This window comes from Siphateles boraxobius, unplaced genomic scaffold, assembly GCF_051911475.1.
Source record: "Siphateles boraxobius isolate OS27281-9 unplaced genomic scaffold, OSU_SipBor_1 19, whole genome shotgun sequence".
In the NCBI taxonomy this organism is placed as follows: Eukaryota; Metazoa; Chordata; class Actinopteri; order Cypriniformes; family Leuciscidae; genus Siphateles; species Siphateles boraxobius.
The window spans coordinates 30,803,937-30,830,877 of NW_027508799.1; the positions used below are offsets into that span (position 1 = coordinate 30,803,937).

Consider the following 26,941-nt stretch of genomic DNA (forward strand, 5'->3'; position numbering starts at 1 on the left):
TTAAATATTTCATGATAAACATTTATTATTAGTTTTCATGATTAACATTTACAATTGACAGGATGAATATAGAACACTTATTAGATGATGCATTAATGTTATATAAGTTTTGCTTCTAGGTAATATAAAATCACTGGACACTCTAGGATAAATGAATGTTTATAGACTGTTAAATATAATGCCCTTTTAAGAAATAAATAAAAAAGACTTTAAAATAATCGTGTCTTATAAATATGAAATATCAAAGCCAGGAGGAAGTATTTCATGAATGGATGTGACTTTCATCATAACCATTAAAAACATGAACGAAACAGTCACAAGCTTGATTAAAACTCAATTTTCTTATACTGTAGCTTGCATATTCAACTTTGATCTATTTTTTTTTTTTCACATGTCAAGACGGAATCCCCTGTAGGATCTTTTACAGTAAACTCAGACAGTTTACTGTTTAGGATAGAGACCTGTCTTCTGCACTCCAAAAGCGGTGATGAAGATGTTGATGATGACGGTGAGAAACACCAGCCCTGTGGCCACATTATTCATTATGTCCAGCTTTCTCTGATTGGCCACATCATTGAGGTTTTTGCGTGCTGAAAAAGAAAGATTGTATCGGAATTACTAAATCCATTTTGATTAACCCTTTAAAATCCCCGACAGATTTTGTGCATGACGTATTTGACGCTCACCCATGTTGACGAAGAGAGCGCCTGCGAGCACTTGGAAGAAGAGTGACGCAGCAATGAGGATGATGACGGTGAGGAAGTACTTGAACTCAGGGCCCTGCTCCAGCACGGCTTTCAGCTGAGAGGCGTTTGCCATCAACAGCGCCACATCCAGCATGCTCTCGGCTATACTCTTCTTAGTGGCATAGTGGTTCATGTTGAGAGGTTCTGCGGGCTGACAGAGAGAAATCCATTCAACTTAAAATATTACATTAAATTAAATATTGAATTAAATTCGGAAACTGGTGTTATTAGCACCACTTAACACCGGTGGCCGTTTAGTGAACTGCAGCCAGCAACTAGGCCTATGTGACGTACAAGGACGTGATTCAATGCCCTGATATATCATGGAGAAGATATTTCGTTTTTTGTTTAGAAGTAGGAAGAAGTTGAAAATACCTTTGAATATACTATTTTTGATATACTGTTAAAGGACAATTACGGCCAAAAATGAACCTAGGGCTAAATAACACATGGGTACCGAGTCGACCGTTCTCTTTCATGATAATCGAATGTACCCAGTTTTAACATTTGTTTTAGTTTAGCCACAGATTAGTTTATAACGCTAGTGTTTGGGGCGTTGAATAAGTAAAAATAAAAATCGCTAGTTAATACCACTAACAAGGCTACCTCTATAAAATATCCCCACACTAACACGGTAGCATAATGAGGGTCTCTACCTGCAAACCGAAGCACTGATAACTTTGTGAGTGTACAGACAGTTTAATAAGGAGAAACGTATAAAGACAGAACACTTCGTGTATACAAGCAGGAGATCTTTGAAAGAAAGTCTCTACCAGTCGAAGCACGAATGCCGTGCAACGTGCTGGTCGATAGTCACAGTTCAGCTCACGTAACACGGCGTTCGTGTTTCGACTGGTCGAGACTGTTTTCCAAAGATGGATTACATTTCTTTATAAAGTATCTCCTTATTAAACTGTCTGTACACTCACAAAGTTCTCAATGCTTCGGTTTGCAGGTAGAGACCCTCATTATGCTACCGTGTTAGTGTGGGGCTATTTTGAGACTTGTTAGTGGTATTAACTAGCGATTTTTATTTTTACTTAGTCGATGCCCCATACACTAGCGTTATAAGCTAATCTGTGGTTAATCTAAAACTAATGTTAAAATTGGGTACATTTGATTATCATGAAAACGCATCCCAGAGAACGGTCGACTCGGTACCCATGTGTTATTTAGCCCTAGGTTCATTTTTGGCCGGAATTGTCCCTTAATGAACATCCACACTCTGTCCACGCTGCAGAGAGCAATATTTAGATGGGTAATATTTGTATAATATAAAAATGTGCGGTGCGCTTTCCTCTCATTAACAAAATTAACAAAGCTACAACAAAAATAAGAGCGGCGAAAAAACAGTGGTAAAGAAAGCATCTGATAGCGGTGTGGATGTTTTTGCACCAGCTCTGAAATTCACTGGCATTATGTCGACAGGTGAGGTGATTAAAATTACACTGTTATGATAGTTTGATTATGAAGTAGGCTATATGTAAGGCTTATGTGAAACTGTAGTTGGAATTTATCCTTTTTCTGTGCATGGCACAATTACATGATTTATTTACAGTAGGCTAGCTTGCTCTTTCGGCATTATCCTGAACGACGTTAGATGAACGTTGTATTGTATAAGCATTCGGTTCATTTGTCATCTCTCGGGAGCGCGCGTATATGTCACATTCTTTTGATTTTCGAGGCAAAAACGTCCCGAGTCCTTAACATAAAAATCAGTCTACATGCTTTCATAGTTAACCAAGGAAGTCGGGTAAGATCTCGTTTTTTAAGTTTCGTTACAAGCTGGTCTCACATTGGCAATAAAGACATTATACATATGTGCAGCTTCTGTGCTACCTTTCAGTGGTGAGTTGGCAAGGTGGTGAAGTAAAGCATTTTTATAATCATGCATACTGCATAATGAATTATTTTACCTAACAATGTGCTAGCATTTTTTTTTTCAATTGAGGAAAACAAGAGACTTCTTAACACTCAGGTGATGACGTAGCATTAGAGCACTCTTCTATATGTAGGCCTACCGTTTTGACTTCTTTGCTCGCACATTGCTATTATTCTCGTGCACTGACTCGTTCACTAAGCTGAACAGCCAATCAGAGTTCCCTCTTTCACCGACGCCGATGAATATGGAGGACCAAACCTGCAGAAATTAAAAATGAATAACTAAATTAATAAATAAACAAATAAATATGTAAATAAATGTAAAAAAACAACAAAAATAAATGACTATTTATACTTTTATTTCCTTATGTATAATTCTATTTTTTCCACATTTATTTATGCATTTATTTATTTCCACTTTTATTTATGTTTATATGTATTTATGTGTACATTTATTGCTCTGTATGCTAATGAGGGGGGCGTGTTTTACCTCAGACATAGCAATGGAGCTCAGAATGGCAGTGCTGAAGCTTTGAGGGCACAGTGACACCTTGTGGTGTGACCAAACAATACGCAAGAGCATCTACAATGCATGGCATAAAATGTGGTTAATAGTGACAATTTGACGCGCTTCCATGTCAAAGTGTCTGTTATCAGCGGATTCTGTTCATGTGTGCCCAGACATTTTAGAAATCCCGACCTGCTGATGTTTCACGGCCATGTCCGGAATAAAGAGTAGGCCTACGTATGGTAAACCTATAGCTACATACAGTTAGGGTGATATATTAAAGGACATAAACCATGATATAAGATTTTCGCCATATTGACAATCTCTAAGTCATTTATTTCCTGTGTGACCTGTTAAGTCAGGTCCACAAACCTCTTGCGTATTGTTTGGTCACACCACAAGGTGTCACTGTGGCCTCAAAGCTTCAGCACTGCCACTTTGAGCTCAATTGCTCATTGCTATGCGGATTGCTGTCTGAGGTAAAACACGCCCCCCTCATTAGCATACAGTGCAATAAATGTATAAATAAATAAATGTAGACATAAATATATACATAAATAAATGTGAAAATAAATAAAAGTGGAAATAAATATAATTAATATAACATAAATAAGGAAATAAAAATATATATAGTCTTTTCTTTTTTTTTTTTACATTTATTTGTGTATTTATTTGTTTATTTATTCATTTATTTATTTTTAATTTCTGCAGGTTTGGTCCTCCAAAGATGAATCGGCCCAAAAAACCCCGACGGCATCAGACTAGAGCACCGATACGGAGCACACCGGGAAAAATTCGTCCAGCGCTCAAAAACGGTCGGCTTGGTGTGTCCCACGGGCTTTAGAAGAAATATCAGTGGTTTCCAGCAACATCTGTGAGATAAGATCCTTCAAAGTGAGAGAAGTTCTCAGTGCAAATGGAAGAAGGCTGAATGAACCCATTTAAATGTCAAAACTACTGAACACATTATGTCTAGAGTGTTTCTTTCACACAATCCCATCTGGACAAACACTCCAACCTATTCATTTTTTTTCAACAAAAACAAGTACATTACCAATTTTTTTCACACATAAATACTTAATTTCATTCTCAAAAATATAAGTAGGCTATATACATATTCATTTATATAATGTATGCATGAAAATCTTTAAACAGAACAATTATATCACACAAGCTTTATTGGGATTTATATGCATGCAATAAAATTAAAATTTAATAACTATATAAAAAGTCTGTGTTCTACGTGGATGTTTGATGTTTGTGGTGATGGCTAACATAATTTATGTTTAATGAAATGCACTAAAAACTGTGAATGTGAATATTCTTAAGGTTTTCTTTTTAATGAGTTAATGAATAATGAATTTGACCACTGTATCTACCAATAGATGGCAGCATTTTACTATGAATCTTTCAATCTTTAATGTTCTTTTTGTAGAAACAACCTGGGGGCGCTAGATATTTAAATCATCTTTTTCTTTCTTTCTTTCTTTCTTTCTTTCTTTCTTTCTTTCTTTCTTTCTTTCTTTGCATGATATAATTTATTATTAAAAAAAAATGTCATCATGTCTTCTAAAATTAGTACATTACAGAAATAAGACTAATATGTAGCCTACTTTAATGACAAATAAAGACTGATGATACATGTAGATTTTTTTCTCAACCCACTAAACTATTATTAAAAATAACCATCCACACCCTCTCTTGCTCATATTGTATTTCTATCAAATCTCAAAATCAATTTAACGTTTGCGCTTCACTTCCTGTGTTTCATGATTGCTCTTTTTAATCTTGTCTCTCCTAACATGCACTTATCACTGTCTACAGGACCTGTTAGAGACATGTGGACGGAAAGAGATTGCATACACATGACCTTGGGCAGATGTGTTATCTACATCAGAACAAACATGTATGCTTCATACATGCGACATATGAAGAGCTTGTTTTGTACGGGGAAAAAACGGAATCCTCTCCACCAATCACGGCACAGTAAAACGAAGACCAGGCAAGCGTCCAAATACCACATGCACAGGCTCAGTGTTTTCCTTAATGATGGGGAACGTTTTCCTTTTTTCTTTTTAAAATAAACAACATGGGAGAGGTCAGGAGTATTTTACATGTGGGGCCCGTGTAGTTGGCCCACAGGAAGTCCACCTCCCCATCCACTCATTGGCTGCTCTCATGTCCAATAGCAAATAGGAAAGGGCGAGGAGGGTTCACTCAAACAAATCCCTTTTTTTGCTCCGTCTTCTTCTTCTTGGCAACCACGTCTCACAACACATGCAGATAAGAAGGAGGGTCCTTGTAAACATTCAAACCCTCTGGTTTGAAAACACCTCGTTCACCACAGAAAAGAGAAAAAAAAAACCTGCACATAAATAAATATTTTTGTGACTCTCTAAAACTATTTATTTATAATATTCATTTTATTCTGTCGTATATTCTGTTATCTCCATCATGGTAAACGTATTCTTTATTTTAAATCTTTATTAAATAAATCTGTACAGAAATGATCATTTAAAATAATAATAATAATAATAATAATAATAATAATAATAATAATAATAATAATTGAAGCAATAAATATTGAAATTGTTTGTGATTATTTCTCTGTAATAAACATGTAATAATAGATTCTCATTGAAACATCTAATAACAGTTTTATGATTGATTTTCAATTTGTTCTAATAGAAAGTAAAACAATACAATATACAAATGAATTTTAAAAATAGGACAAACAAATGATGAAAGTATGGTAAAAGGTTTTCAAATATAGTGTAATTGTATTACCTCGTATGTTGACATGATGCCGGTGAATAGCAGAGCTTGTACAAATATATGCACGATCAACAGTTATAAGTTGCATTTTACTTGGCCACCTGTGTCGCTAATAACAAGGGTTTCTGAATTCTACATATAGCCCCTTTAAAAGGGAATAATACTGTAACTGAATAAAAACACCAGCAATTGCCCAGTACATTTTTGTTGTGGGAAACTTGTTTAGTCTGTGAATGAAGTATTATTTTGAAGACAGGAAACGGTCACATCGCCAGACCGCTGGGTCAGATCTATTTTGCTCTCTATTTCCTTTCTTTCATTCATTAATTTTCAAGTCACTGTATGAGCCACTCACATTTTTAAACTAGCAGCAGCATGAACTGAGAATAAATTCTGTTTACTTTCAATGGCGTAACCCTGGTCAATTAAAACCCTTAAAACAAAGGAAGCATTGGAACGATGCTGTCCCCAAAGGCAGGAGTTATGAAAGATTGTCATAAAAGCCCTTTCCTTCTTTATTACGATATGGGGAGTGCTGGAAAACAAAGGTCTTTCTGTCTCTACTGGATTCATATTACGATGATAATATTGTGAGATTTTATGACTACAAAAATATTCTGTGCTCTGACATGCCAGGATAACGTGACGATGGAACCGGTTTTTACGTTTGGGATACAAGGGGTGATATGAAAGATACTGTACTCACTAACCTGTGGCAACAGTGCAAAATGTAAAGACCTAACATTATCTTTTGCCCTTCAACCATTTAAAAAATACAGACTTCCTTCCTGTTGGACATTCTGGCCTGTATAGAATTACTTTTGACCTCAATTTCTCTGCCCTGAATCTGAGAGATAAAAATATCAGAGTGTGAAGAAATGTCACAATCAATCAACAAGTGCAGTATACATGAAAATATGTCAAAACTGTCAAAACTCCCACTGTATTGCAACATTAACCATCAAGGTCATCATGGCAACCCGGGATCCATGTAAACAGAGCTGGTACAGTTATGTTACCTCAGAACTTTCAGAAGTGAGCCAATCAGGGCCAGGATGAAATGGCATTTTAGCCAATTAGAGAGTGAATGGAGGTTTAGGAATGTGTTGACAGGACGGTTGGGGCCCAGGGTATTCTGGGAATTTTAGATACAGTAAACCTTAGTTTCCCAGCAACTGTAGGGGATAAAGAACGCATGGAGTATTACAACATTACATTCACTTGAACCATTTCAAACATTTAAAGATGTATAATAAAAACCGGAGAGAGTCAATATTCCACATTTATTTTGCCCTATTCAAGTTTGTTTTGCGTAATATGATAAAATATTTTATTTTAAGAAAAATTTAAGACTCAAAATGGGAAATGTACAAGATTTAACAGTTTTTGAAAGCAACGTTTTCCACAGGTTAAATGGTTACCAGTAGGTGGCGTGTTTATGAGTGAATCATTTGCTTTTAGTTCTTGAATCACCACCTGATTCGTTCAAGTGTGTGTATCTGCAGGTCAGAGTAATAGGCTTGCCGAAAGATCTTTAAAATTGGTTGCGAAAGCTGCCTGTTATGGTGTGGGGTAGAGTTAGGGGTTAGTTTCTGTTGTAGCATTGTGTACCATTCAGCACGACTCTCACCTTTTGGCAAGCCCATTATGACCTGCAGCTCTCCTATCATTTGTTTAAACGCACTGAATAATTTACAAACGAAACACGGGAAACTGTTTTTTCTATCTCATTTCGAATTCGTCACCCTCCGCAGGTCGCATTTGTCAACCGCATACGTCATTGAGGCTCTCATTTCAGAAAGGCAACCATTGCAAGTAAGAAAGAAATTGCCGTAATTAACATCTCATAGTACATTTTTATAATGGTTGCTTTTCTGAAATGAGACAGCTGAGATGACAAATGCACCGCTTTTATAAGTGAGTCGTTGTATTATTCACTCAACCAATTTGTCCAGATCAAGCGTGCCGCACAAGCCCTGAAAAGTGAAGCCAAAGCACCTCGATCGCCCCCGGTGACCGGTCCTAGTATAGGTCATAAACCCCGCCTCCCCGTGTTATTCAACGGGACGTGAGACCAACTAAACAATTAAATTACACTTTACATATCTTTTTTCCAAAGATAGTTTCTGTCATTTACTGTAGTTCTTGTCACGCTGATGTAATATCAAGTGTTTGTTTTAAAATAAGTTTGTTTTTAGTTAGTTATTTGATGCTATAAAAATGGTGCTGTGACGTCATGATTGACAGCTGTGATTGACAGGTTCTCTGAGCGAAGTAGTCAGTGAAGCACCAACAGACTTTTTTTCGGGATCTTCGGAGGACTGAGGAGATTGGAGCTTTAAATGTAATATCTAAATTACTATAATTATTTCACACCGACATAATGGGTTTTTTCTGCAGTAGAAAGTGCAGGGACGTGTGCTTATTGATTCAGCGAGAGTGAGGGCGGGGCCTTGATTTCACGGCTTTACTTCCTGCTCACTACTGAGCAGGTCTGGTCCCGAGATCGCTACTGCGCAGACTCAAGTACCAAGATGTCACTTCTCGCCTATGGAAGAGAGCGAAGGGGCGTCGTCCATCTTTTTTTACAGTCTATGGTCCAGATCCATTAGGGAACAAAACACCACTATATATTTGTTTGAAGATGCATAACGGTTCATCCTGCTTCTTCTTTATTTAGATCTGGCAAACTCTCAATATTGTATCTTAAATGGAAGTTTCATTTATTATCTTCTTGTTTTTATTATGTAGTAGTAGCCTTCATTGTACTGTAACATAACGTCTTTGTTATGCAGTATTTTTTTATTTTTTTTACAAAACACAAAAAGGCTCCGAAGGCCTTGTACTTTATACTTTATCACTTAAGTATACTAAAGTATAAATCTGATGTCAAACTGTTGCTTATTCCCTCACTGAGAAAATAAGTGCTTTTGAGAGTGTGCTTAACAAACTTCACATGGACGGTTTTAGGCTGTATAAACCAATAAAACCGGGCCTTTTATCACTGACAGCATGTCTGCAATAACAGATTTCTTTCTACGTCTAAGTGAAGTTATCCGTGGGGCGTATTGTGGGCTGTTTAGATTGGTAGAGGGTCACGCTATGTTTATAATGTCAGTTGCTATAAACACTGGAACATCTTCACTTCATATTAAACACAGAGAAAGTGGAGGCAGAGAGGGTGCGATGGGACACGCCCCTTCCCGCCCACTGAGCCCGCGGCAGCTGTCACACCTGAAGAACCGTATGACCTCATGACACCACATTCACATAATCACAAAAATTAAAAGTATAAATGATGATGGTATTGTGAGATAGATAGATAGATAGATAGATAGATAGATAGATAGATAGATAGATAGATAGATAGATAGATAGATAGATAGATAGATAGATAGATAGATAGATAGATAGATAGATAGATAGATCGACAGATAAAACGACACCTATAATATCTGTATCTGTATAAAGCATCTGTATAAACTATTAAAAGTCACTGCATGAGTAACTTGCTCATAAACAGACTATCACCTGCACTGACTTCCTGCCACTGTGACTCTCCAGTGTGTCACTTCTGCTGCTATTGTCTTCATATGGGAGGTTGGGAACATGTGTGTTGTTTTCACACAGGCAGAGGAAGGGGTTTGTATATTAACTGTGGTTGACTTAATTTGAATTTGTCATGCGGATGTGGCTAAATAGAGGCTGGGAAAAAAATTCAATTTAGATGCAGAAATGGTGAATAGAAAAAAAGAGTTGGTTCTTCTTTTGAGGTCGTAGCTCACCAAATACAAAGCAGTCCGTATGTGCAGACACCACAGTTAAACCCAGTTTATTTTCTCTATTTCTATACAGTCACACACATACGAAGGCAAACATGAGGTTTATCGCCCCACAACACCCCTCACTCTTTCTGTCTGACTCCTACTGACTAGACCATTTTCACTTCCCAGAATTCACTTCTGTTAAACTGTGACTGTTTTCACTCATAACCTTAAGTGATGCCCGTCTTCTTGCCGTCATGAAAAAAAAAAACCATTATATAATTACTGAACCCATACTATAGGAGAAAAGAACTTTCCTCTATTAAAACGGGAAGTTTGAGTGGGAAGGACATGCTAACAGCTTTGTATTTACATTACAGACATGAAAATGATTTGCTACTTTATATGGTCAGATGTAGTTGGTACAAGGGGAGGGAAATTCTCATTTTAGAAAGCATTTGATTGGACAAAATGAGTGAGTGCAGGATGAGACTTCAATATGTCAACACAACACACTTATAGTCAATCAGCACTAGGGGTGTATACACTCATGATGGGGGGAAGAGAGAGAGTGAGATTTGAAGAAAGACTGTAGAAAGAGAAATGGCTGAGAGACATTAAAGAGAAAAGATCAGAGGAATATCACTAGTATGATCAGGCAAGAGCTTTAGGACCCAAATTAATAAAGCTTTCCAGTGCTGGAGGAACCTGAAACCGGAATGCAGAGGTTGTGTTGTTTCTGCTCCATATATTGATATGCCAGGTTTCACCAAACCAAGATATGCTGTAGTTGTAATGTTAGTAACAGGCCAGCTTTGAGTGTCATTGTGTCTGGAGCTGCGTGCTACTAACAACCAACTCTCGCTTGAATAAACTGTAGGCTACTCTTGTGTGCTGTATGTTCATCATTGTCGTTCGTTCGTCATCTTTGCATTATTTTTCGTGAAGCATTATTTTGCTTCACTTCAGCTATGATAAAGAGACATCCACTGTAAATTGCGTGTCCATGCATTTTGGGGGCGGAGCAATGAAGGAAGGGGTGTGTTTGTTTGGGTTAATATCAAATATGAAGTGTTTCTCAGAAATTGTTCACTGGTCTTTTAAAACGCGCAATGAAACATATCAACATTTGTTTCAATTGTGTCTATTTTATTTTGCTTTTAGAAAATCCATTTGAAGCAAAAGTATAAATGAGACCTCAATGATATGGAAAAGCCAACCTCAAAATCATCTTCTGGGTGTCATAAAACACACACACACACACACACACACACACACACACACACACACACACACACACACACACACACACACACACACACACACACACACACACACACACACACACACACACACACACACACACACAGTTTGGCTGAGTATAAGTGCAAAGACTGTGCAAAGTCATAATGCACCCCAAGGGAGACACTGCTCTTAAAGACTTCTTGCTATCATCCCTGACCCTGGTCTGATTGTCATACCACTGTGTCAAGGAGGTATAGAACAGCTATAACAAACTATAGCTAGAAGACAAAATTCTCCCCAAAAGTGAGCTAAATCTGACCAAACATCCCTTCGGGGACGTCCTCGTTTAGAAAACTCAAACATAAACACTTATTTATTTTTACATATATACATTTTTTCTTCTAACACTAAAAAATAACTTTTTACAGTTTGTCATTATGATTATAGTAGCTTTATATAAAAGTGTATTGTTTATATAAAAACAATACAAGTTCGTCCTCATTTACAAATGTGTGTGAGTGTGCTCTGCTGGGTTTTATCGGGATACAGCGACACAGAGCTGGACAACTGGGGTGTCACTTCTATAAAATGGGTCATGATATTCACATTAACCCAAGATGAGTCCAGCAATGACACACACACACACACACACACACACACACACACACACACACACACACACACACACACACACACACACACACACACACACACACACACACACACACACACACACACACACACACACACTGTCCTCCTCTGTCCTTTGATAACCAGTTTATCTGCAGCACTCGCTCAGGGCTCTCTCTGTCCTGGAAATAATAATAAAGAGAGAACAGGAGAGATGTAAAAGTAAATGGAAGAGCAGAGGATGTGTGGAGCAGGTTCCTGAGCTCAGGGCGGAGGTCTGTGTTTGTCAGTTTAGTTTTCCAGCACCATCTTATCACCCAGTTTTCTCTCTCTCTCTCTCTCTCTCTCTCTCTCTCTCTCTCTCTCTCTCTCTCTCTCTCTCTCTCTCTCTCTCTCTCTCTCTCTCTCTCTCTCTCTCTCTCTCCCTCCCTCTCTCTCTCTCTCTCTCTCTCTCTCTCTCTCTCTCTCTCTCTCTCTCTCTCTCTCTCTCCCTCTCTCTCTCTCTCTCTCTCTCTCTCTCTCTCTCCCCATTCCTCCCTCGCTTTTTCTATATCTCCCCTGAGCTCCATGTGTTCTCCCTCCCTATGAAAACATGATGACCTCAGACAAACTGGACTGGACCAGACCAAATCTATTACGATGTGACATAAGTGTTTCACAAAGTTCGGCTGTGTGGCATGGAGAGTGGAAAAAAAAGTTTTTATTTATTTACAACATCCTAAAAGTAAAATTAAATAAAATTTTAGAAATAAATGTAAAATCCCATTTCATTTCATTAAATATATAAATAAATATATTTTTATCCTATCATCCATTTCCTATAATTTGTTTTATTTCACATTACTGACTGTAAAGTATGGATATGTGTTTAGAAAATGCATATTAGCTTGGATAGGAAGTAAAAGAGATATTAGAAGGTTTAATTTATTTTTTGTTTATTATTAAATGTAAATATTTATTTTATTTAATGCAAGTTAAAGTTGAACGTTAATAAAAAAAAATACATTTATTATAATTTTTATTTTATATATTTTTATCTTGTTTTACACTGTTATTGGTGATTAGTTGACTCAAGTGAAAAAGTGAGAAAATCCATTTTGGGAATTATTAAGTAAATAAAAAGTTGAAAAAAATTAAGTTATGTGTCAGGTTCACAAGTTATTCACTTAATAATTTTAAGGCGGGTACAACGGGTTTTCTCACTTTTTTAAGTTAAATCAACCGATCATTTTTTTACATTGTATCAAACACGGCATGGAATGTAAAAGAGAAATTAGTATTTTTCTCTTTTTTTCAGTAAGCGTAATATAATGTAATATAACTTAGATTTTATTTTTACTTAATTAAACAATTTTAATATATCATTAAATATAAAGCTTTTTTTATAGTGTTTATTTATTTTTATTTTTAATTGTATTTTATTTTTCTGATAAACCTGTATTTTTTTATTACCATACCAAATCTTATTTTGGTTTTAACTGTATCCAATGGCTTAGTATTTGTATTCCCATCCTAGCAACAAGTTATAAGATAAAAGTTTACATTTGCAGTGGGAACAACCCATTTTCCCCACTTTTCCCCAATTTAACAATTTCCACGATTCTCTCATTATCATCACTGGCCTGTAATCATAAAAGAGGGCATCCTCTGCTCTTTTTTTATAGCACATTCAAAATGATAGATGATTATACTGCAGGCATTTTGCCCTGTCAGACTGACCTCGAAGTTCCTCAGATTTATACACTGTGCTATATGATTATACCAGTGCTCTTTAATTGTCTCCTTAGGTTAACACACTCTAAAGTTAGAGTATGTGTGAAAATGTGTGTCTATGGAGGGGTGTGGTTGGGATAGTGTTGGTATGGCAGGGCATCAAAAAGGCAAAATGGCCTGGATTGGGCAGCAGCAGCTCTGGAAAGCATCGAAACGACTGACTGCTTTAGTCACGGCTCCTGTAGTCACATGGGCTGGAATGTCTTTCATACTGAATAATACAGTTGAAACAGCTAGAAATGTGAGTGCAAATTCCTGCTCTGCCGGTCAATGAGTTGACAAACAGCTAGAGGGAGACAGGCCTTTCGTGACCCTCTGTGTGTGCGTGCGTGCGTGCGTGTCTGTGCGTGTGTGTGTGTAGGAGCATCTCAAAGCACTGGTGTCATATAATAGTGGAACGTCCAGTTTGTCAAATGACTGCTGGAGTGCCTGAAAAACACATTAGGCTTTATTATCTGCCTGTGTCTGTGCTGGGAACAATCTCTCGGGTACGCTGACTTCAGATTTATGGGGCTGTGATGACTCATCCAGCTCTGAAGGCCATGTAGTGTCTAAGATACTTCTACTGGGGTGTTCATGGTCTCATGGATTACCAACTTTTTCCTGCAGGGGAACAAGAAGCTCGCAAAAACAGAGGGAGAAAAGAACTATGAAACCAAACGGAGCAAAATGTTATTGCTCAGATGTTGCCCTTTTTATAATTGTTTACATAAAGTGTCATTTTAATTCCAGATGTTTCTTTAGATGTTATCTTTTTTATCCTATTTAGTGCTCTAAAAATTAAAACTGTTTTTTTTAAAAAAGAAAGAGAAAATTGCACACATAATATTAATAAGTATTGTTATTTTTTAAATTGTTATACTGTAATTTGGCATTTAGAGAGTTTTTAGAGAATCACATATATAAACATTTATATATAAAAATTATTTATTTATATAAATGTTTATATGATTCTCTAAAAACTATTCAATTTGAAGACTTATAAGAACATGTGGAATAAATGGAAAAAATTGCACACAAATTATTAATATGTATTGTTTTTTTTAAATATTGTGATTTTTGCCATATTTATTTTAAATGCATCATTTTTTAATGTTAAAATGTCAACCATTGTGATTCTTAGTTGCCATGGAAATTCCATTCTGTTTATTAAAATTCAACAATGCAGCGATTCCTTTGTGAAAGTCAAAAACAGAAGAACTAAGTGGCAAAAAACTGTTCAAACAAAACATAGAAAAAAAAAATGTTTTTGTGCATTTGCGTGTTCACATCAATCAGAGCAGTGTGTGTTCCCAGGGACAGGAAGGCATCTGTATGAGGCAAACAAGCAACATAAATAATCTCAGAATACATCAAGCATCTCTACTGACATCAGGATGGACGAATGCCAAACAGTCACAAACACATGTATACTATGCTGAACAGCCTCAAATGGGCCACTCTTATTACACAAGCTTCTGAATTTCCCTTTGTTTGTGTAGTCGTCTGGAAAATTAATTTCAGTAGGATGAAGAGCATGGAAACCCAAGGTCATGACATTTCTTTGGCCCCAACAAAAGGGCTGCAACATGAAAATGCTCTTGAAATGGTTTACAAAGCATTGCTTTATGGTCTAGGGTCTCAGTACTATCAAGCACCGCCTGTTGACCACAAAACATCTTCAATAAAAATATTTGACACCTTTGTCACTGGTTTAAAAACCCACAAACGACTCACTGTGCCTTGTACTCAAACATATTTTTTTAATCAATATGCCATTAAAGCAGCTTTAGACCAACAGGCTCCTGGATCGCTGTCAGTGTCGTATGGGACTAAGGTATTAAATCCACACCCATATTAAAGTGTGGAACAGCCCAACACCATGTTTAACAGACATGCCTCTCACAGTATGAGTTACTCTTTGTGGCTAAAGGACACAGGCTAATGCAGCCTAGCATAGTAAAAACACATCGGCCGAGAGTCTGTGAAGAAGAGGCTTCCAGAGGGAAAGGTTATATAACAGGAAATAGTTATATAATCTCACACATATGCTTTTTATATAATGTGAAATTATGTTCTTTATATAAATATATATTTCTGTTCGTTAAAAAAATGACATTTTATTGGAAGTGTTTAGTTCTGCTCTGTTCCCAAATCTAATGAACTGTCAAAAAGTGAACAGGCTCCTCAGCAAAAAAGCAAATAATAATATGTAAAACAGATCCTTTTCAAGGATTTTCAGGGATTTGAATTCACAATATTCAAGCTGCATCCCTATATTCGCAAACTATCCCTCCTAAATAGTATTCGAAATTAGAATTAGTGTCCCAAATCATAGTATGTTGAAATGAGTATTCCAAAGAAATGGTTTCCAGTTAGAATCCGAAGTGCAGATCCACACACACTTTAATGGCTAATATTACCCACAACCCATTCGATCAGAAATACAAACATGAATAAAAAGTGTAAAACAAACATGGCAGATATGTGAGACTGACAGTTAAGTAGAGAAATTCGAGTGATTAATAATCAGTATCTAACCTAACGAAACGATATCCACATTACATTTCATCTGCAACAGCATTGTGAACTTTTATAAAGATACGTTTGGTCGTTAACTTTTAACTGCATCATTATGCAAACACATATGTAGGTGATGGTAGGAAATGCAATGAAACTTAATGTGTGATTTTATCTGTGACAAGATGACTGACAGGGCAGTTTAAACTGCAGGACAGAGCGGTTAAAAAGTATGTACTTTTTCTTCACAAAAACAGTACTTTAAGGCCATAGTATTATTGGGATTGCATTCTTTTTGAAGATTACGGCTGCATCCAAAAGCATCAAGGCACGTCCAAATCCGATGTTAACTTCACTTCCTGTCTCCTGTGATCTATTTTTGAAGGCAGCATAGATGTATCCTCCGCTGCCTTTGATATCCCACAATCCTTTGCATTTCATAAAAGTTATCTATTTCATAAAAGTTAAGCTAAAAAAGAAAGATGGCATCTGAAAGTTGTGGTTGGTGGTCAGTTTGTGTGTAAATGTACATTTTTGAGCAACGTTTTCCACTTTTGATGTCACTTCTAGCGAGAGATTACTATTATAGTAATTAAATTCGCTTAGTTTTCACCAAAGCTCTCTCTATTTGCTGTCAATCATTAAACCGTTACGCTGCCTCAGAAGTCTGTCTGAAATCAGCTTTGTGTGCAAATACTGCCTGCGAAGTCATTGCCTGATAGGGCAGCGAGGCAACAAGTCAGACGCGTAAGTTTTCAGACACAGCCATCCAATGCGTCCTGAGAACTGTCATGAGCTGAATAATGACACTATTGTCTTTTATTGTATTTAATACTTTTGAGTTTGAATTTGTCTCATATTTGTGAAGCATTGAATAAAGCGCTATGACGGTGACTTGACTTGACTAGAGGGCAACAAAATGATTCAGCTTAGGCCACATCCACACGAAGCCAGAGCTTTCCATATACGATTTTTTTTTTCCTCGTTCTGAAATTTTTTTCGTAAACACGGCGTCGTCTCAAGAAATATATGCGTATACACGAAACCACTGAAACCGACTTAAAACGATGTGGTTAACATGCCAGACCAGTATGTGGCGCTGTAATTTTGCCACAGAGATACACTAAACAAGGAGAAGAAGATTTGGAGCATGCGCATAACCTTGCGCGCTCTATACGAACCCAACACGACAGCAAGGTGAAGATGAAGATTGCTCACCGTAGTAGCATAGGAGCAGAAGATTTTGCTTTACTAAAGCTAATAGGCTCAGTAGCTTCTGCAGCACGATCACAAGCATATAGTCCGCCATTGTTGTTGCTGTTACGTGTGACGTAGCGAGCAGTGTGTGACTAATACTGACACGTGGTGTGATGACATCATCGTTTCACAAAATGTACGGATTGGCCGTACACACGAAAACACAAGGCTTTCGGTTTCAGATTTATCCACTCTGGGACCTGGTTTCAAAAAATACCAGTTCCAATGGCCCAAAACGCCGGATCCGTCTGGACGAAACGCCAATACGATACAAATTTGTACGTATTCAGCTAAATACGTCTCTGTGTGGACAGGGCCTTAGTCTATAGAAAAAAGAATTAATGGCGGGGGGGTGGGTGATCGGTTGGGTGCATATGGTTCCCAAAGAATCTAATTTTGAAGCAGAAGGCATGACCCCAGAAAACCCCACATGTTTTTCTTCCACATGTGACATCTCAGCATGAGACTTTCCTCCAGGGCTTTCCTGCCTTTCAATGCGGAGCACCCACTGGTTTGGACCACTAAAGAACGCTGTGTTTCCTTCCCTTCTTCTCTCTGAGAAGTGCTGTCGAGGAAGAAACGCAGACAGATGTGACTGGATAAAGTAACTTAAACTTACAACTGAGCCATGAACGATCAATCATGCTGTCAGTGACAAGCCATGTTCAAACACTCGCCGAGCAGTGCCATATGTGTGTCCTATACCAGTGAATCTTGATAAAGATCAGCTACACATGCCTGTTATATGAAAACAACCAGACCAAAGTGTGACTGTTTATGTCTTGAGATCTACAGTAGCCATAAAACTATTTGGACACTTAAGCTATGCTTACAATTGTCTGAACTTTATTAACTTTATTTTTTTATTTTTTTTAAAAAGTTCAAATTTTTGAATAGAACGCTCAAAAGAACAGCATTTATTTGAAATATTGCTTTAATATATATAATTCTTCACTGCTTATAACGCAAACATCCACTGAATTATCATGTCAAACCCACAAAGCAATAATTATGTTGTCACTAGGACACTAAATCAAGAAGATCAAGGTGTTTCATCACAGACGTGACACAATCGCAACCTCAGGTTGGGGCGTTATTCATTCAAATATGGTTGTAGTGTCAGTCGATATCTTTAAACAAACATTCTCTAGAGACACGCCAACAGCAGAACTGTGCCAGTTTCAATTTTCTTTCAGTTGTTACTTTTTAACCATTCAAAGAGCTTATCATGTCTGCGGGCTGGTCACGGATGTGTTCACAGGCTGGTGCAACATGTCCTCTGTGAGATCTCTCACCAAGATGCCCCTGTGAAAGGGGCCCCATTACCCCTTCCCACAGGTGAGGGAATATGCACTTCGCATATCTCATTCTGATAGCTTTGACCCTTGAGGACCCCATCAGGCTTGAATCCAGGGCATATCTTGACCTATTGGTTCACAGTGTCCCTGTATCTATATTGCACATGCATCACCTCAGTGTCATACACCAAAAATTCCCAGAACCGTGTGATATGTTTTAGAGATGAAAAATGCTGGCGAGAGGGTGGGGCAACCTGTCACTCACATGAGATCGAACAATAGCAAACCACTACTATCCAATCAATTCCCGATGGACAAAATTAAGCCCCGCCCTAACTTTTTTCTTGTTCGAGAAGCCATTTTACTTTTATCACAATACATATAGGGAAGAAGAGGCTATTGCAACTTCTGTTTCACAGACTTTTTATGGCTACATTCACACTGTCGGTTTTTGGTAAATTAAAACATTCAGATGACACACAGCTTATATCTCCATAGACGTAAGTTACCTAAAACACGCATGAAAACACATGGTAGACACGCGTCCAGTCCGGTTCTGTTCACATAGCAAGGGTTTTCCAAGAAAGCAGTTGTGAGTCCTAAAATTGTACGGGTGTGAGTTACGTTATAGAAATGCGGTTGTCACTCATGTAAATAACTGAACTGTGTGTGATTGTAACCGAATTATGGACTCAAACACAGGATTGACAACAGTATTTTGTTGCTGTGTGAACATGGTCTATGAGTAAGTGTTCAATATAAAAATGTCCAGACATAATTAACTTAACACTTTTTCAGACCAGCTCCAGCTTTTCCAGTCCATTTTATGACTGGGAGTTAGATTAAAATATAATATAAAGAAAAAAATATTTCTTATTTTAATAGAAGACCCATTTTGCTTGTCATTATATACATTAAATTATTATTTAAAGCTAAATGCGATAAAGAATAGCCTTTTGAGTAAAGCTTGTAAAAGCTTATAAAATCAGTAATTTCTCCTACTATTTCTGATTGTGACTTTGAGAAGTTGTCTTCATCAAGTCAGTGGGAATTCTGTGTTCATCTACACATGAACTATATACTGTAGATATCTGTGTCCAACTGTCACTGTGGTGACCAAACATCTAGCAGACAGACGACTGTAATCAGAGGAGGAGAGTTAAACATTAACCAGTGTGTTATTATTATTATAGCAAACAAACCTAATTACCATAACCCTGTTTAATGCACTTACATAACCTTCGATGGCCTTCAGTGTAAACCTCATGACTGCATCACTCTTATCTGCCTTCATTTGAAGTTTCAAAATCATCAAACTACATATTAAACTTAAAAATTGCACGTTTCTTTTATTAGAATAAAAACATGGTGCTACAAAATGCACTGTATCTCATCATGTGACTGCTTTACAGGAACCCTTCATAGATGACAACATAATTGTGCAAATCTGTTTTTCATCCCACATCTGGAAACGCTTATTTCTCCCAGAATTCCACGTTGCATTGGAGTATTTGCTATTAGTGTTACTGCAACAGCAGCACTGCATGCACCATGGGACATGATCTAGACAGATCTATGCATTGCTTGGATTTCCACTGAAATTCAATGGGAATTCAACACGCAGTATACTCCCAATCATGCAGCAAGTAAAAAAGCAGGGGAAAATGACACGAAGTTGAAGGAAATGCATTCAACACGTGGCTGTGTTGCTTTCAAACGTGTCACACTAGTGTGAGAGATGCCAGATCAGGTGCTACTGCCCACTATAGAGCCTGGCCGAAGTGGCACCAATGTGCCATCAGGTCAAAGAGTAGTATCCAATTCCCAGAAATGCCAGTCATCATCCTGTACTTCACAAAAACACTCCAAACGTTTCAGCAGAGAATACAAGAAAACACTGGAGAGAATTAGATGTAAATTGCATTGCCAAAAAAATACAGCTTCGACATGCACAAATTATTTAAATGTCTATCTAATAATATATGTTATCGGACCTATAATGCACACATCCAAGTTAAGACGACTTGGATTTTACATCCGATGAACCCCCGTGGTCGTTGTTATAATCTTAATCTTATATAATCTTTTTCACTGGGATCAACGTGTTCTGTAATATCATATAGTACCCTGCCTGCAAGTGCTGTGTAATCCAGAAGAAATGGGATCCCAAGCTCACTGTCATGACCGTGGATTAGTTTGGAGACCCGCCTATCCACGCTTCTCAGACAGATGGTGTGTCGTTCTTCTGTAAGTGACCGGACTGAGACCTTTTTTTTTACGAGACTAATTTGTCTTCGCTGCTCAGGCCATGGGCAAGTGTTATTAAACATAATAATATAATGTTGTTATAAAAGTAACAAGTCAGCAGATATGACATTTGGAGATTTGGGACATGCTTGGCACATGGATGTGAGGCAAGGATAGGAAACTGACAAACAAATCCTGGAGGAATTTGTCCCTTAGTGGAATTTAATATATGCCACTAATAATAGAAGCATGTCTGAAAAGGTCACTGAATAAAACCTTAAAGGGAAAGTTCACCATAAAAAGAAAATTCAGAAAAAAAATTTGCATAAAAATGCAATTATACTGTTCAAATATTTGGGTCAGTACATTTTTTTGTAAAAGAAATTAATACTTTTATTCAGTAAGGACGCATTAAATTGATCAAAAATAACAGCGAAGACATGTTACAAAAGATTTCTATTTCAAATAAATTCTGTTCTATTGAACTTTTTACTCGTCAAAGAATCCTTAAAAACACTGTATCCGTTTCCACAAAAATATTAAGCAGCACAACCTGTTTTCAACACTGATAATAATGAGAAATGTTTCTTGAGCAGAAAATCAGCACATTAATGATTTCTGAAGGATCATGTGACACAGAAAACGGTAGTAATGATGCTGAAAATTCAGCTTTGGCCACAGGAATAAATTACATTTTAAACTGCATTTAAATAGAAAACAGTTATTTGAAATTGTGGCAACACTTTAGAATACTGTACCAGCATTAATGAATACCTACACAGAAAAAAATTAGTGACACAATAGTTATCATGCTTTTCACTTTAGAATACTATCTCAAATAATTAGTATTTACTTACGAAGGATTTGATAATCCTTGAGTATTACCAAAAAATATCTTCTTTTGTCTTACATGAAAGAAATTTAGTCATACAGGTTTGGAACGACATGAGAGAGAGTAAATGATGACAGAATTTTCATTTTTGGTGAACTATCCCTTTAAGAAAAAACAAACGAGTAACTGAACTTCAAACTGTATTTTATTCCTAAATGAAAGGTGGTCTAAAAAGTTGTAAAAAAAAAAAAAAAGATTCAGAATTGCCTATTTCTGTCATCTGAGATTATGAGCCATCTAAAAACATCGTGATGCAAGAAAAATAGACTTTCTGTAAACTTTTTTTCTCCCCAGAATTGCACTTCAACAGACTTTTATTTTTCTGGATATATACAGTTTCCACAATTACACAGTGTTGTAATTCTCTCCCTGGGAAGCCTTGGTTGTCATAGGTTTGTGACAATCCTCCTGTCCCCAGTAATAGTTTGGTAAGTGCGTGTTTTGTTGATCTTCGGGTACATTAAACGTTGAGTCTGCCTTTGCAGTCCATCACTAATTGATATTTGATGGATTCTTTGAGTGATGCTCAGCTTCAGAAGAGAGAGAACTACATGATCACCTTCCTCTAAATACACAGAACATTCTGCACCCCGACGTGAGGACAGAGAAGGACAGAGATCAGGAGAAAGAAAATAAGGAATGTCATGTCGCAGCCCCCAAAGAAATACCAATGTCTTCTAGACGTCTCAGCATACCTGTGTTCGATCTGTACGTCCTCTTGCTGCTGACATGGCGAGTCCCGGATGACTGTCGTCGATGTGCCCTGTACGGCTGAATCGTAGTCGAGACACGCTCGGAGTTCCTTAGAGAGGGAAAGTGGGAAAGTTGGCAAAAGCTTTTGAAGAAATTCATGGCACACAGCAAGGACAGCCGTCCAGACAAACAAGTGTGTTATTCACTTCTTTCTTTTTTTTTTAAAGTCCAGCGCCACTCCAACCCACTGGACTGGGTTTACAACAAAACTGAGCACTCCTTTGTAAACAGTAAACCAGTCAAATATATCCAGTGTAATCACAGTCTGCGGAGTGGAGAAAGATGAGATTTTTCAGTTTCTTGTTCAAGTGCCCAGTCAGTATTATTAGACTCAAATTCCCCCAATCCAGTCAAAGGCTTCATTCAGAGCTCATTCACACAAACTGCAACATTTTGATATTTTTATAAATGTGTGGCCAATATGTGGTTAGTGTTTTAATATAAACAAAAAATGAACTGGGGACATTGGTAAACTTCACTGATGAGTCTAAAGATTTCAGAGTTAAAATATACTTTCTCCAGTTTAACATACAGAGACTACTAAGGAAGTCATTTATACTGTAGTTTGAATTTCCTAAAAAGTGTAAACACTGGCTATTTCAATATCGCTCTATTTGTTTGAGTGTCAACTTCTGGCTCATCCAGTGGCATGAGTTTGGAGTAGAAAACGACCTGTTTGGCTGGACAATGAAATTACAGTTTTCAGGAAATATGCCGGAAACAGCTGTTTTCTTTGTGTGTGTTTTTTTTTTTTAACAATTGTTATACAATTGTTTTTTTTTACAAATACAGTTGTACAGAAATTACACATTCCCCTTTAAAGGGATAGTTCAACCAAAAAACAAAGTTCTGTCATTATTTACTTTCTTTCATGTCAATCCAAACCTGTATAACTTTTGTTTCATGCAATCACAATGAAAGTCTTAAAAAAGTCGCAAAATGCCATAAAAGTATTAAAATATATTACCAAAAAAAAGTGATTTGTTTGCTATATGGTTATATAAGTCTTCTAAAGTATTTGAGACCAGAATCACTGAGTAAGTTAGTTGGATCAATCTAATTTCTAAAATTTATTGAAAAGATCATATTCAAAAGAATGATTTGTTCATAAATTGGACATTGGACCAGTTGAACATTTATTGGATCAGTCTAATTTCTAAATGAATCATTAAAAATGTTTTTGAGATGCAATGAAAAATATTTTTTTTAATGATTCATTTATGATTCAGACATTGCTATCATAGCTTTTCCAAATCTATTATGAACACCGGTTTTATAATGCAGCAGACTTTTAGGTGTTGCCACATTTAAAACTAAAACTAACACAATATTACGCATATTGCATTTCAAGCCATCATACAAAAACCAGCAAGCCACAGCAGTGTGGCACACATTATTCAGCACCAACTGTTATGAGACACTTTCTTCTTACAATGTGGCCTTGGGATGCTCCCACATATTAGATAACAGCGAGCATTTGGATAAAGTGTGTCTGGTATTAAACCATGAAATAGATATTTTCATCCAAGACGACAGTGACCTGCTTGTTTTCTTGTTAGCAATTATCCGAGCGAGACACATAACGTCCCATTATGCAGTCACAATAGTGATTTGACTAATGAAGTCACAAGGGAGAATAATAATAGCTGTAATTACAGACACAGAAGGATCAGCTAAAGGCATCAAACGAAGCAGATTCTTCTGAAAGGTAAAGAGCTGAAGCGCAGCCTCCATTAAGGGTGCGGGTTGGTTGACAAAAGGTCCTTTCAACTGCAGTGCCCTGATGCAGGTATGTTAAACATGCCATGTTTGCTAAGGGTTCTGGGCCTCACTAATAAAAAGTCAAGAGGAGGAGAGAGGAGCCGGAGAGAGAGAATGACTCGTGAGAAGGTGATAGATGGATGCCGAGATGTTTTTGCCCTCCGAAATGAAGGTTCACTTCGTCCACAGCTTCAACTGTGAAGAACTGTTCCCACAGTGACAGTTCGTGCTGGTCACTCACTCGCTACTCTACTAAAATACACAATGAGACATTAGCAGCTACAGTCACTGACATAGTGCATGGGCTGAGTGCCATTGCAGCTGCAATAGTGGTGGACACGTGGCCTTTGTGGTCTTTTGTGCTCCACTAGTGCCCAACACATCCCGGCGTGTAACCTCAAACACTGAGCCAGAGCAGATGACCACTTCGAGGCCTAAAATAGACTGAATTAAAATTAACTTCTGGGCCGAGTGGCCAATGCAATGTGTGTGAGCTAATGTGCTATACATTATACAGTCAGTACCGTTACAGAGTTTGTGAAAGAAGTCTCTTGTGCTCACCAAGGCTGCATTTATTTGTTCAAAAATACATTTTTAAATATTATTACAACTTAAAATTACTGTTTTGTATTTTCATATATTTTAATTAAAATGTAATTTATTCCTGTGATCAAAGCTGAATTTTCAGCATCATTAGTATTCAGTGTCACATGTTCCTTCAGAAATCATTCTAATGCTGATTTGGGTTTCAAAAACATTATAATCAATGTTGAAAACATTTGCTGCTTAATATTTTTCATGTAAACCATGATACATTTTATTAGGATTATTTGATGAATGTTCAAAATAACAGCAGAAATCGTTATATATAAAAAAAAGTACATTAAAAAAGTAATTTCTTTTAAAGCAAAAATCTTACTGACCCCAGTGTACACCATATGAAAAGTTTAAAAGCTTCAGCAGAGACAAAACTCTTCTGAGATGTATTGTTAACAGTGTGATAAAGACTTAACGACCAAATTCTTGTTAAGGAACAAGATAGCTTTCAGGGAGTTTGTTTTCCTATACAGTATATAAAGACAACAGGATCCTCCCTTCCCCTGAACACATTGTGTACCATCCGCTCTATACCATCAAACAGAACTTGCTTTAGCAGTAGGAACAAAAACACAGATTTCTATCAAACTATCTGTCATCACCCCGCGCTGATACAGAGTGTTCTGACGTGGAATGTGGCCCCTTATACTGAGCTTTACTGTGTCATGTAAAATTCCCATGGCCAATATGACCAAGTTATACAATGCATACAGTATTAAGATTACCGAAAGAAAAAATCTTAATAACATGTAGAGTTTAGTTAAAAGAGCCTTTTTTGCATGCAATATACAATAAAAAGTTATGATCTTAAATATTTCCTGGTACATGAACTGGAATTTGAATAAAGTGGGCCTACATATTTTCTAATTTATATGTCACCTGACTTTGCATACAGTTGTGCTAAAAAATTAGCATGTGACATCCAGTGGCTCTTTACAATGGAATGTTAAACTTTCCAGGAGGCATTTGACATGGTGACTTTAAGATAACCCGCTCACACTCATTTAGATTAGCTGGTGCATTGTTTCAATCTCAGAGTAAATATTTGCCTTGCGGAGTTTTGCAGTAATCTTAAAGACCAGTTTAAACACAGTAATATACAGCGAGGAGACCCTGTACCCTGAGTACATTGGGTGCTAAAAAATGCCTGTTTTTCTCACTCCCTCATTACCACCGCCAAGTGGATAAACTGATGTACTGAAGCTCCATGATATGACATCTTCTTCCTCAGTCTTTACTTTTGATATTCCCCTAAATAACCCACTTAGAGAAATCTTCAAAATCACCTAAATCTACAAAGAAAGATAATGCACATTTGAAACATTCCGTTTGCACTAATCAATTAGTCAAAAATGAAAGGGTCATTAATGCAATCTTCTCTGATATTTGTAGCAGTGTTAAATTTCCACATGCTCTCAGATGACCTGTATGTCAACAGAACTCAATCACTGCCTTCGTTTGGGCAGGGGAACAAAGTGTACCCATCTCAGTCAATGCATCCAGAACAAACAGCCTCTCAGGCATGCAGGCAAAGACGCATACTGTGATCTCGACACCTCACTGTCTTACTTGATTATGCACATCCTGCACATGCTTGTGTTGCCTCGCTGGACCCCACAGGTGGTTTTATGTAGCAGTAGGGCCTCCATGGAGAATCTGTGATGTTAGCAAAGATCCCACTCGTGTGTGCCATCTGGAATGCAAACAAGAAAAACAAATGTTGAGTATAAGGGCTTCACATAAAGAGAAATCAGTGTCTGGCCACAGGAAAAGGGACTCACATGTATAGAGAGGACAAAAAAAATTATTCGAGCATGGTAATGTCTTTTGTATTTTAATTTACACTTTCCATGCATATGTGAATCATTTTCTGCTAAATGAAAATACTACATAATTTGTATTTGCCATTTCCTACAGTAGTATTAATATTCTATTGATAAAACTGAAGGTGTTATATTTTGCAAAATATAAAAAATATAACAGAAACTGAGGAGATGCTTAATGTACCTGCAATATGCATAATTTAATCTTAGCAACATGACCACATAAATGTTGCTTGTCATACCACTTCCTTAATTTACCTTTTTAATAAAGCACCTAAAAGTAGAAATGCTATTGTGGTCTGTACTACAGTAATATCTTTGACGTTTAGGCCCTGTTTCACAGACAGGGCTAAGATCAGCCAGGATTAGTCCTCAGTTAATTTAAGTAGCTTTTATACACTTACCTTAGAAAAAACATTACTGGTGTGCATTTTCTGTTAAAACAGCTCAAACAGAAACTGAAAGCAACTTGCACTGAAATATCTTAAAATA

The 26,941-nt window shown here is 37.0% G+C and overlaps 1 protein-coding gene across 2 annotated transcripts; it reads right to left on the minus strand.

Moving 5' to 3' along the window:
• ninj2 (ninjurin 2) lies at nucleotides 1-26,295 on the minus strand. Of its 2 annotated transcripts, XM_077233833.1 has the most exons (4): nucleotides 26,196-26,295; nucleotides 22,211-22,317; nucleotides 687-897; nucleotides 1-590 (listed from the first exon to the last, which is right to left on the minus strand). In XM_077233833.1, exons 2-4 carry the CDS (start codon nucleotides 22,244-22,246, stop codon nucleotides 442-444), a joined length of 396 nt encoding a protein of 131 aa, XP_077089948.1. In that variant the 5' UTR covers nucleotides 22,247-22,317; nucleotides 26,196-26,295; the 3' UTR covers nucleotides 1-441. The 2 variants fall into 2 exon arrangements, with proteins under 2 accessions (XP_077089948.1, XP_077089947.1); XM_077233832.1 differs by lacking the exon at nucleotides 26,196-26,295 and having other exon boundaries at nucleotides 22,211-22,521.
• Nucleotides 26,296-26,941: the final 646 nt, after the last annotated feature.

Coding starts and splice junctions, on each gene's coding strand:
- ninj2 (XM_077233833.1), bottom strand. CDS start 22,246: ATGTCAGCAGCAAGAGGACGTACAGATCGAACACAG. Junction 898..22,210: donor GACGTACAGATCGAACACAG/GTATGCTGAGAC, acceptor TCTCTCTGTCAG/CCCGCAGAACCTCTCAACAT. Junction 591..686: donor CGCTCTCTTCGTCAACATGG/GTGAGCGTCAAA, acceptor TTTCTTTTTCAG/CACGCAAAAACCTCAATGAT.